The sequence below is a fragment of the Lissotriton vulgaris genome, chromosome 3_2 (genome assembly GCF_964263255.1).
Source record: "Lissotriton vulgaris chromosome 3_2, aLisVul1.2, whole genome shotgun sequence".
Classification (NCBI taxonomy): Eukaryota; Metazoa; Chordata; class Amphibia; order Caudata; family Salamandridae; genus Lissotriton; species Lissotriton vulgaris.
In genome coordinates this window covers 115,245,029-115,257,737 of record NC_141690.1, presented here as the reverse complement: position 1 = coordinate 115,257,737, position 12,709 = coordinate 115,245,029, and the positions used below count along the sequence as shown (strand labels likewise).

The window sequence follows — 12,709 nt, the reverse complement described above, 5'->3', positions numbered from 1 at the left end:
CTGTAATGTAGTGGGGCCGGGAAGATAGCCTGAAGAGACGAAGCCAAGAGACCGACAACTCGTGCTAACGATCTCAATGACACAGTCGGTTTCGCAATAACGGAAGTCAGTTCTCTCTTGATATACCAAATCTTTTGATTGGGCAAAAGAAGTTGACATGTAAGAGAGTTCACCCTGAAACCCAGGAAATCTATCACCTGAGTCGGACGCAACACAGACTTCTGAACATTCACCAGAAAGCCGAGAGACTGTAAAAGCTCGATGGTCCATTCCAGGTGAGACATTAGTTTGAGATGACAATCCGCCAGAAGGAGGATGTCGTCCAAGTAAATAATCAACCGAACTCCCCAACTGCGAAGATTTTCCACGACCGGCCTCAACAGTTTCGTGAAGCACCAAGGTGCCGACGAGAGGCCGAACGGGAGAACTTGGTACTCGTACCAAGTCCCCTGCCAGTGGAACTGGAGGAAGCGGCGATGGGGGCGGAAGATGGGAATGGACAAGTATGCGTCCTTGAGGTCCAGACGAACCATCCAATCCTTCTCGCGCAGACGATCTCGCAACAGATGGATTCCCTCCATCTTGAAGTGTCTGTAGACCACTCCCCCATTGAACTCCTTCAGATTGAGCACTAATCTCGAACCCCCTCCCTTCTTCTCCACCAGGAAGACCGTGCTGACGAACCCCTGTGGATGACGCACGGTAGGAACAATTGCCCTTTTTAAGAGAAGCGACTGGAGCTCCTCGTGATGAACACCTGATCTTTTTGGGAAAAACAAAGAGGAGAGGGTAGATGAGATTGACACTGGTGCTGATAGAACTCTATTTTGAACCCCTGAACCGTCTCCAGCACCCATGCATCGCTGGAGATCGAGCGCCAATTGGCGAGGAAAAAACGTATCCTGCCCCCCAGAACAACACTGCATGCAGGAATCAGGCTCATCTGAAGTGGCAGAATCTTGATATCCTCCGGAGTGGCCACCGGAACGGCCTTTTTTGTATTGTCCATGGCCTTTTCTTGAAGGGTAGAAATTTGATCTGTTGGAATAGCCGGAATCCTGATTGCCTCCCCTATGGGACTGATAGCCTCTTTGAGCGGGCTGTTGCTGACCACGGCCGAACGAGCGTCCCCTGTTTCGTCCGGCCTTGTTGAAAACCGGACGCATAGCTCGTCGGAGCGTAGCCTGGGCCTTGTCTAGGCCACTGAAAGTATTCACAAACTGGGTCAGCTCCTTCAAAAAAGGCTGACCACAAAGCAAGCCCTGGGCCGCTGGACCTGACTCTGAAGTTGAGAGCTCCGCTAATTTTGGGTCGAGTTTGAGGAGAATCGGACGACGCCTCTCACTGGAGAGCGCACAATTGGCGTTTCCGAGCTGGCAAAGCGCCCTTTGAGTCCACTCTATCAGCTCGTCTGGATCCACCATTGTTGATGATTCTTTGGCCCTGAAACCAAGATCTAATATTTTTGTCAGTGGGCCCAGCGTATCCAAGACCTTGTCCTGACAGGAACGCCAGGAACGGTCCAGACCCTTCTTAGGGTCTTTCGCAAATTTACGCAGATAAGTAATCATGGTGGGATCCACCTCTGGCGTGTCCGCCAAACGATCTGCCAGATCCGGCCTAGGACACTCCGAACGGAGACGGGCACGGACCTCCTTCTCGAAAGGCTGTCTAATGTGCTGTTGCACGTACTCTGCCACCGCCGGGGATGGGAGCCAAGCCGTGGAATTTGGGAGGATAATTTCAGTAGGGTCAAAGGTGAGGACTGGCGGATGAGTGGGGGCATCTACAAAATTTTCTTTGCTTTTTTTCTTTTTTGGAGGCGGTGGAACGTGATCAGAGGAAGATGAAGAGTGCTGGTCGTCAGAATCAGCCTCGACAGCCGCAGATTTGGAATTTGCAGCAGCGAGAGACTTAGCTAGGCGCTGAAAGTCTGAAGCATGGGGATTCCCAGGAGAAGAGGAAGACTTGCGCGTGGCAGGAACCCAACCTTGTTGTTGCGCATAGGCTGTTAAATGCCTCTTTAGAGTGATAGCACGAACCAGTGCCTTATTCATGGAGTGTTGAACACCCCTATCAAGGGCCTCCACCAGATCCTGTTCAAGAGACTCAGAGGCTTCTTCGCAATAATCATCGTCATCTTCATAGTAATACTCAGCAATGATACACAAATAGTGTAAATTCTGCCCACAAGATGACAGTAACGGAGTGTGCCGAAGGCAAAATTCAGGGGGAGTGACAAAAACCCCACAGCAAGCCTTTGAATGCAGAAAAATCATATGAAAAAATAATTAGAAGGTGGAGGGAGGGCTTGCCGTCTCACAAAAAGCACTCTAGGCAGAGCCTATGCAGTATTATCCTGTCTGAAGCCTTTCTCAGCAACCGACGTCTATGAGGGGCTAAGTGTGAGGCTGTGGGCATTAACGCCGCAATGGACGTCCTTCTGAGAAGCTCCGATAACTCCCAGTCACACGGAATGCCGGAAACCCTTGCCGCGCATGCGCGGATCCCGGCTGCCACAAACAGAAAGGGAAGAGCTCGCGCAGGTAGCGCGAGCACTCCACAACCCCGGACTCCCACTCCACAATGTAAAGGTTCCGGGCACAAAGCGCCCGGACCGCAAGGGAGGCGGAACACACGCTCCCAGCCACACAACACCGTGGGAGAGCTAGTGAAGCAGAAAGCGGCAAAGACGCGAGAGAACGCGCAGCACAGCGTGGCAAAGGTCGTGAACAAAGCGCTAGACACAATAACAACAGTATCACCATAAATTGTAAGTAAAGATGAATAAAGCACTTAACTGGCTGTGGAGCAGCAAAGAAAGAGGAAGTTGTTACCTCTATGACTCTTTATATACTGTTTATGTACTCTATGGTTACCCAGGGTTTATGGGTAATGTAGTTTTCGTTTTCTTTACTGTGTTCTGATTGGCTGCTGTGTTTCAGTAAAGAAATTGAGATAAGCATAATCGGAGCCTCCTGTCCTTGAAATAGAATTACCCCTCCCCAACGGGAGCCGGACGGCAGACCTTGTCTCTCCCAGCCATTCCGTTGCTCCTCCTTCACGTGGAGCCGGACGGCACGCCTGTTTTTTGTTGTTGTTATAGGCAGGGGAAAACCCAATAAACCCTTGTAGGCTTGGGCACTATATGATTAAGGTCAGAGTATGCTACAAGGGACTTATTTAGAAAATAGTCAGTATGATTTATGAGTTGTACAAGTGTAACACACTCAATTGTATCCACAGATAACAGTCTTAGTACACAATCAAAATAAATTAATGGCAGGTAAAGAGAGAACACATAGAGAAAGAAATATATTTGGCAAATTTATATTTACTAACACAAATTGGGGAGATGAATACAGACAAATAAATTGGAGCAAAAGTCATGAACAGAGACAAGCAATTTTTTATCTACAGCTCACAACTGAAAACATCAACTCCTCATGAATAAGGCAGACAACCTAAATTAATTAATAGAAAATGGTTGTAAGTTTGTGCCAAAGCAACATTTTAGGAGATGATGAAGTGTCGACGTTTCGGTCTAGAGGGCAGTCGTCATATAGACCATCATCAGGACGGAATATTTTCAATGCTGAAAAGACTCCCTACATAAAATAATAAATTCATGTTACAAACAAAGTATCTTGAAAAATCACTAAAATCATATATACATAAAAAACTCTATGTGTCTAGCAATCACTTGATGTCTAATCAAAACCAAGCAATTACCCCTTCCTGGTAATGCCTGGAAAACAATCATTAGACAAACAGTAGTCAATATGACTCAATTAATTTTCATAGGTATCATAAACTCAATCTATGGATGCTCACAGTGTTGTTATTTTAAAAAAGAGAGACAGGGCAGATATAATGTGTTCATAATCATAAAAACAGTTGCAATACAGTATAATCTTTACATTTGGGCAACATTCAAGAAAAATCAAATGAGAAACAAACAGAGAACTAATCTCATTGGACTATCATGTAATTACACTGTTACATCAAACAATCAATAAGGCATTTGATAATGCGGTTAATTTGTCACCTGGAACTTTCGAAGAATAGCCGTATTAGAGTGGCAGAAAACGACAGTTGATGTGTGTTTTTTTTTGTTGCCATTTCCTCCCCGCATATGGTCGTTCCGCTCCATTCCTCCTCAACCGGAGCCGGACGAGATACCTGGCATTGATTTTTCCCCTGTAAGCGCGTAACTGTTCCGCCCTTCCTTTTCCCCAGGGCCGGACGGCACGTCTTACTTTCCTGAAGCATTTTTTTGAGCGTGTTAGTTCCGCGTTTGGTTGACAGTGGCGTCAGCTAGAACGCCCGGATTTTCCCCTGCTTTAAGGTGTTCCTCTGCTTCTCTGAAGCAAGATTTTACTAACACAGTGTCCATGGGATGCCTCATGACAGGGGCACTGAGGAAGCTAAATGACAGGCCACAGCCACAGGCGGGGTAGATGAGATGCTTACACAGGGTCCTTGGGATGCCACATGGCAGGGGCCCTGAGGAGCAGGAGAAGGGCCAACACAGGGTCAGGGCAAGCAGAACGGCACTTGGAGCCCCGGCAGGTCCTGACTGACATCCACCAAATTCAGTAGCAAGTTGAAGCCTGGAACCGCAGAAACACACAGGGGCCTGGCCAAAGGGGCACCTCGCAATACTATACAGCCTGGGAGCAAATAACGACAATGAATGTACAAAAACATTGAAAGTATAAAATAACATGGATCTTTATGAATGACCAATGAAATTGGGAAATGTACCACCATGTTATGTTTGAATAAACTGCGACCTTTTAAGGCACCAAATCACTTTTTCAGTGGTGTAATTGAAAGGTAAAAGGGACGCAGTTAAATGGGCAAGAGGGGAGGAAGACTCGCTCCTGGGAGAGGTTTGGAAAGACCGCTCACAAACACACAACTGGTGCATCATTGTGCCTCTCCCATGTAGACACACATACACCGTGCAATGGAGTATAAGTAGTGTGATATGACGGTTTGTCATTTGTATAAATGCAAAGTGCCATTCCAACTGCCAATTTCTTTAAACAGGACCAAAGGTGAAAGAAGGCCTTCAAAAACAGGAAGCATGTTTCTATACTGAAAGAACTATTTCTTCATGAGAGTACCTTCTGCCATTTTAAGGCACTGGCTTTTTGAAACTGAAGGAGAGGGAACTATTCCAGTGGCAGCTGGCATCTACGGGAAGGGGGTCAGACGCGTGTGCATAAAAATATTTTTTTTTAAAACCACTAACACTTACCTGAAGACTCACACAACTTCTCCCACTCTGGACCTCTTCCTCCAGGAACTGGATGCTGCAACTCCCATGACCAATACTGGCGCTGCTCTCATGCAGCATGAGCGCACCTCCCTAATTTGAGGGAGTTGCCTCTCTGCGCTCCACATTGCTCTGGAGGCCTGCACTTGCTCTAACACAGCTGTCTTAAGACAGATGGGTTAGAGATGTTTAAAATGTGCATGTGTGGCTGGCTGGTGCAAGACGGCCAGCCAAAAAGACATGCACACTTTAAACAGTGCATAGACAGCCATTCCTCCTCCCTTGCTGATGTATCTCTGCAGGCCCCAGCCTGGTCCTGACGCTCTGTTCGTGACAGGGGCTGAAAAATTAAATGGTAATGAATTACCTTTTTATTTTTCATCCTTGGGGTTTTGGGGGTGATTTAAGTGGGGCAACGCTCCTTCACTCCATCGGAGTAGCCGCCCTTGATTTACTATTGCAGAGTACAATACAAACATAGCAATATAATCACGTCACTGACCTGTCTTTAAAAGTAGATGCCCAAAGATGGGCAGAATTCAACATTCTGATAACAGCTGTGCTCCTTTAATTGACTGCACAGGTGCTATAGTGAAGACTAGATTCTCATAATTTTCACCTTCAGTAAACTCCTCGTTCTAATTATTTGTGTGAAGACATGCCGGACGAATCACTGACCTTGTCCTGGACTCCCTGAAATGACTAGCGCTGAAATAATGTTCGGCATCTTCCTGGGCCACCTAAAGAAGCACTGTCCCATAGACAGGCATTTGGTTCACCTATTATATGTAGAAACATATGGGAACTCTGCTGACACTAATATCCCCCAAATTGTTTGCAAGGCACTGGGCTAACTTTTGGAAGTATTTTCAGGCATTAATCAACTCCAAGTGATTTTTTAATTGCTACATGCAACTTGTACCTCAGCCAAAAATCAAAGAGACTTTGAGAAATGTGCTGTGCAGATGGTAATAAGGCTGCTGGTAATTGGAAATGTGTGTGGTCTGATGTGAAACGTGGGTGGAAGGCGCGTGGAATAATTATAAACTACTAGGTAAACGCTTTATTGAAGCCTGTAAGACTGCTTCAAAGAGAATTGAGTGTAACAAATATACAGATTTAAATAATTTAAAACCTATGCTTTTGGTTTAAAATAGAAGTGTTTTATGCCATGATCAAACAACATTGGATGACCTATCTAGAGGGCTACAGCATGGAGACAAGACCGCCTAGGAGGCACACTGATTACTCAAGAGTCATTTATTAGCATTTGATTAAATTCCAGATTCATCTGTACTTTTTCCTAAAAGCTCAGTTATGGCGAGTGTTAAAATGCCGTTTGAAACCGGGGCGCTACGGCAGCCTGACCACCTAAGTCTGTACCAACATAAACAGTGCACAGTTGCTTAACAGCATAAGATCATTACTGGCAAAGATCAAAGGGCTTATTTATGAGCCCCTGCGTCACTTTTGCGCCGTCGGTGCGTCCCTTTTTTGTGACGCACCAGTGTCATAAAAAGTAAGCCATGGTGCACCCTATTTACAGAGTGATGCATCTTCATAGATGCGTCACTTTGTAAACCCCTGTGTCACATTATACCTGCGCCAGGTATAATATATGCAGGGGGCTTTCTGACACAAGAAAGGGTCGTAGAAGTGACACAGTTAACTCTATGAGCTTTCACTGCACACTTCTAGAACATAAATGCGTCAATATCTTACACCTGCCTCACAGGAGGCATAAGACTGATGCAGGCACATTTCACATGGCACTTCCCCACGTGTAATGACCCATTGCTGGAGTTGCGTCACTTTTGTGACACACTCCAGCAATGCGTAATTTTTGTGCCTCAGATACATCCGAAATACTGACGCATCTGTAACTCCTTGCGACATGGTGCGTCATACTGTATATATGACGCATCATTGGTGTCGTAAGGAGGGCGTAGTGAAAAGTGACGCATCCCTGTTTTCTCACAGCGATGCATCACTTTTCATAAATGAGGCCCCAAATGTTTCAGGTATCACTACTCCAGCCCAAGGCGAAATTGAGTGAAACAAGCAGGTACATGCAACACATTTTCCACAACATGTTTTTTTGCCAGTCCAGTAGATATCTTATGTGGTGTGAGGAAATATAAATTTTATGGTCAAGATGTGTTCCCTAGCGCGTACCCCACCGTCTCCATGTACGAGTTAAAGTGCATGTAACTTCCCTCCTGTACCAGCAATGAAGACGCAAATACATTTGCGTCCAACGTTAACATGTCCTCTTTCAGATCCACCTTGAATGGATTGAATGATCCGTTCCCAAGTATGCTATGCCAACGTCTTTTTGTAGTGTACTCCTCCGTTTTTCAGCTCTAGCTGAATGGGCCCCTGAATTTCTGTCACCGAGCCTCTTTTCTGGCTTCTGACTCCAAGGGCCTCTGCCCAGGCTGCCCCTGTACTCGTGAACTCTGACTTACTTCTAGCGCGGCCCCTCGCGCTCAGCTCAGCCTGCTGCCTGCCAAGATTGACTATAACCTTCGAGTTATCTGTTCCGCTCCCCGAAAATACATTCCTGCCTGCTAGTTTCAGTAAACATCCCTCCTCAGCTGTAGAGCCAAAGGGCCGACCTGTCTCTGTGCAAGTAATTCAAGTAATTCATAGCCCCCGTTGCCATGCTCCCATGGAAGGCCCATGCCCCCACGCTTCTCATACAGACACTCAGGCGCTTATACACGCACTCACAGCAAGTATAGAATAGCTTCTGCCCTGGAGACCTTTCCGCCCAGATAGCTTAGTTCCTAAACACCAGATACCAGATATGATAGAAGCACAAGTTGATCTGACATGCCAGACTTCTGTCTCTTTCCGTCAGTGTAAATGTCAAGTCCCCTGCACCCTCCAGTTTCACGTCAATTTTTTATTTATTGACATTTATTAAGCGCGGCGAATACCCGTAGGCGTCTCGGCGCTGGCGTAAGGGATGGATCAGTATTTTAGAAGACCTAACAAAAAGTGGAGCTATTGGTCAAATAACCAAGTCTTGAGTTGTTTGCGAAATATGAACAGGGAAGGGCTGGTCCTAATGTGTAGAGGAAGGGTGTTCCAGAGTTTGGGGGCGGCAACCAGAAAGCGCCTGTCACCCCAAGTGACTGTTCTGGTACGAGGCACTACTAGGTGATTGTGGTGAGAGGAGCGAAGGGAACGGGTTGGGGTATAGTGATGAAGATTATGTTTAAGGAAGTGGGGGCCTTGGTTATTGAGTGCCTTGTAAAGAATACACAATGATTTAAATTTTATACGGCTACGTATCGGAAGCCAGTGAAGTTCCCTGATGGTGTTTGAGACCGATGCAAACTTGGGAAGTCCCGCCAGCATCCGGGCGGCAGCATTTTGAATGGACTGCATCTTGTTAGTCACCCGGGATTGTGCATTTAGGAATAGAGCATTACAATAGTCCAGTGCGGACAGGACTAGTGAGCTGACCAGAGTTCTCCCAGCAGTGTCTGGTAGGTATGGTAGTAATTTCCTGATCATTCTGAGTTTCATATGAGCAGTCGCCGCAGTCTTGTTAGCGTGTGCCATGAAATTTAGACCTGCATCAAAGGTGATACCCAGATTTCTGACTTTAAGAGCTGGGCTGGGAGGAGTTCCAAACGATGTTGGCCACCATTCTGGTGACCAGGCCGGAGAAAGGTGACCGAAGATGACCACTTCAGTTTTATCTGAATTAAGTTTGAGACAATTCGTGGCCATCCAGTCACCTATGGCCACCATTCCCCTGGTGAATAACTTGGCCACTTCATCCCCATCCCCTTTAATGGCCAGTACCAATTGGGTGTCGTCGGCGTAGGAGGTCAGGCTCATCCCAAATGCTTTGATGACACTAGCAAGGTCCGACACGTATATGTTAAAGAGTGTCGGACTTAGGGACGAGCCTTGGGGGACCCCACACGGCAAGGACACCTTAGGAGATTGGTATGGTCCAAGGGATACCGCCTGAGTTCTGTTAGCCAGAAATGATACAAGTAGGTCCAGCGCTGTTTTCTGGACCCCTAATCGTTCGACACGGTCGGCCAAGATCTTGTGGTCGACCGTGTCGAAGGCTGCAGATAGATCCAGCAGGACCAAGACTGCTGTCCCCCCCTGATCTCGTATGGCTCGGATATCATCTGCCGCTTTTAGGAGGGCGGTTTCCGTGCCATGGCATTTGCGAAAACCGAACTGAGTATTGTCGAGCAACTGGTGCCGCTCAACAAACTCCGACAATTGTTGGTTCATACCTTTTTCTATGACCTTGGCCAGGAAGGGGAGACTAGCTATCGGCCGATAGTTTTTTAGTTCATCTTTGTTAAGATTGAATTTTTTTAGTAGGGGTTTAACCAACGTGTGTTTCAGTGAGGCAGGGAAAATGCCCGATCTAAACACAGCATTACAAACCTGTGTAATGACCGGAATCAGCGTGTCCATAACTGGTGTAAGCACTTTCAGCGGGCAAGGATCCAGTGCTGACCCTGATTTAATCCTTGAAGTGAGGCTCTGCGTCTGGTCCATCGTGAGGTCAGCAAAGCGCGTAAGTGTAAGTGTATTGTCACGCGGTGTAGAAGGAGGGGAATGAGGATCGATGTTGGTATTTAGGGAGAATGCCTGGAAGATATCATTGACTTTCTTGAAGAAAAAGTTGGATAGAGCATCACAAAGATGTTGTGAAGGAGGGGGAGTGAGATCCTGCGTACTACCTGACAAAAGCTTAGTTATATCAAATAGCTCCTTACATGAGTTTTTTGCCTTGTCTATTTGTTCGGCATAGTAAGTTTTTTTTGCCTCCGCAATCATTTGTTTGTACCGAGTGAGTGATTCTTTATATAGCACTTTACTCTCGGGGTCATAGTGCTTTCGCCAATGTCTTTCTCTTTGTTTATTAGTTTGTTTCTGCTTTTTGAGTTCATCAGAGAACCAAGGAGCACTGGGAGAGGCTCGATTCTGGGAAACAGATTTTAGTGGCACTAGCTCCTGTGTGGCCTGACTGAGCCAGTTATGAAACTGATCTGTGGCGACACTAGGATCGTCGGACAACAGAGGCGATATTCTTACCAGGAGAGTATTAAGTGTCTCCGGGTGTAGGTCTTTCCAAGCCCTCACCTGTTTGGGGGCATGGTTAACCACTCGCGTCTTGGGGATATCGGGAATGGCTAACTTGCTTGATATGACATGATGGTCGGTCCATGGCATAGGAAGGAGAGCTAGGATGTGTAATGTCTCCAGATTGGTAAATATGCCGTCAAGGGTATGACCGGCCTCGTGGGTGGGGGCAGATATAAGTTGATGCAACCCTAACGTTTCCATGTCTGATAAAAGACAAGCTGTATCAACGTCGCTGGCCTTTTCAAGGTGGAAATTGAAATCCCCTAGCACCATGCAGTGATCATCAAGTGCTATGGATTCCAATATCGACCCCAAGGAAGATAAAAAGGGGGCGCGTGCTCCTGGCGGGCGATATATCAGTACGCCTTTGAGGTTGAAAAGGGGAGTGAGTTGAATACTAAACATAATTGCTTCACAGGTGGTAGATGGTATAGAAGTGGTCCTAATAGGGAGATGATCTTTGGCGATGATGGCAACCCCGCCTCCCCTCTGACCTATTCTGTCCTGCCTATATATCGTGAAACCTCTGGGGACCGCTATGACTAAGTCAGGGTCGGATGCACCATCCAACCAGGTTTCCGTTATAAACAGCAGGTCTAAGTGAGAGTCTAGTATAAGATCTGCGATTTCCTGCCTGTGTCTGCACATAGAACGTGCATTAATAAGTGCTAACATGAAGGTAGCATTAGGAGAGGGCGGATAGGAGGGAGCATTAATCCTAGTATTCGCGATCTTCGTGGAAAAGGTACAGTGTGAGCAGTGCAGGGAATAATGAACATTGGAATAGGTACCTGGATCATATCTATGACAACATTTACTGCTTGGTGGTTGTAGTGCCTTAAGAAATGCCGGCGTGTAGATCAGTCTTTGTATGGAGGCAGGGGGACTGGCACGCAGCACGGGCCAGTCGCGGACGGGCGCAGACGGGCTGGACTTAGGCGCGACTTCGGCGCGTTTCCGGCGCGCCCGCTGCGCCAGCCCGCTGCGCCGTCTGGTAATAATGCACATTTATAGGCAGTGGAGGAGGTGGAGGAGGGTAGGAGGCAGCCAGCGACTAGAGCGCTGACCTGCCTACCTCCAAGATGGCGTCCGTCTATCGCCCCAGCACCTAAATCGGCTGGCGAGCGAGGACGTCGATTTTCGGGCAGAGGTAGGCTTTCTGAGCGCTTTCTGAGCGCTATGAACAAATGTGGTTCATCCTGCACAACCAAAAATCATTAAACAGAGCAAACAACCAATTTTTAAAATCGCGAGTAAATTTGTTTAAAATTACAAATTAGCGTTCACATGCGTTCAAATGCACAATAGCAGGGTCAGCAATTCGGTAAAAGCCCTCCTTATATCACCAACACCCTTAGGTCGGTGTGGACTGATTACCCAGCGTTTTTAAAGCATCCGGGAGGGTAGGAGGCAGCCAGCGACTAGAGCGCTGACCTGCCTACCTCCAAGATGGCGTCCGTCTATCGCCCCAGCACCTAAATCGGCTGGCGAGCGAGGACGTCGATTTTCGGGCAGAGGTAGGCTTTCTGAGCGCTTTCTGAGCGCTATGAACAAATGTGGTTCATCCTGCACAACCAAAAATCATTAAACAGAGCAAACAACCAATTTTTAAAATCGCGAGTAAATTTGTTTAAAATTACAAATTAGCGTTCACATGCGTTCAAATGCACAATAGCAGGGTCAGCAATTCGGTAAAAGCCCTCCTTATATCACCAACACCCTTAGGTCCAATTAGGTCAATCACACGTCATGCAGCTGCGCGCGCATCCAAGCTTCCGATTTCCGCTGACATTGCAACCTTTCCGTTAGTGCCACCCCTTCTGTGACACCTACCTGTGACGTTTCTAGCATACACCTCTAGTTCACGCCTCTTGATTACGCACTTGTAACACGTGTATACTGTTATCTTGTCTTCTCTCAGCTGTTACGCCTCCTGCACTGTTGCTTATGGCATGAATTAAGTATATAAGCTATGTACTGTTAATAAAATGTAGCGCTCTATCCCTTCTGACACCCCTGTGGTGGTCAGAACATGATATCCTTGTCATGACCATTCCTTTTTAAGGAATAAAACCCCTAAGAACTCTAACACCACGGACTCTGTCTTTTTTCTTCCGATCTGAGTTATTATTGATTAAGTACTTACCTTGCATAGAAATTAAGAGAGTAAATTAATTATTTACATCATTTGGCGCCCGAATAGGGACCCCTCCCCCACCTCACGCGCCGGTTGGCGCATTGCAAGCTCTGTCCCCTGCCATCAGTTAGATGGAACCTACGCGTACCGGCAGG

At 46.9% G+C, this 12,709-nt stretch overlaps 1 protein-coding gene across 1 annotated transcript; it reads right to left on the bottom strand.

Annotated features, from left to right (window-relative positions):
- Positions 1 to 939: 939 nt before the first annotated feature.
- On the bottom strand, positions 940 to 5,365 carry LOC147725401 (uncharacterized). The gene is made up of 3 exons (XM_086964595.1): positions 5,267 to 5,365; positions 1,075 to 2,258; positions 940 to 1,030 (listed from the first exon to the last, which is right to left on the bottom strand). The coding sequence occupies exons 1-3, from the start codon at positions 5,363 to 5,365 to the stop codon at positions 940 to 942; spliced, it is 1,374 nt and encodes a 457-aa protein (XP_086820721.1).
- Positions 5,366 to 12,709: the final 7,344 nt, after the last annotated feature.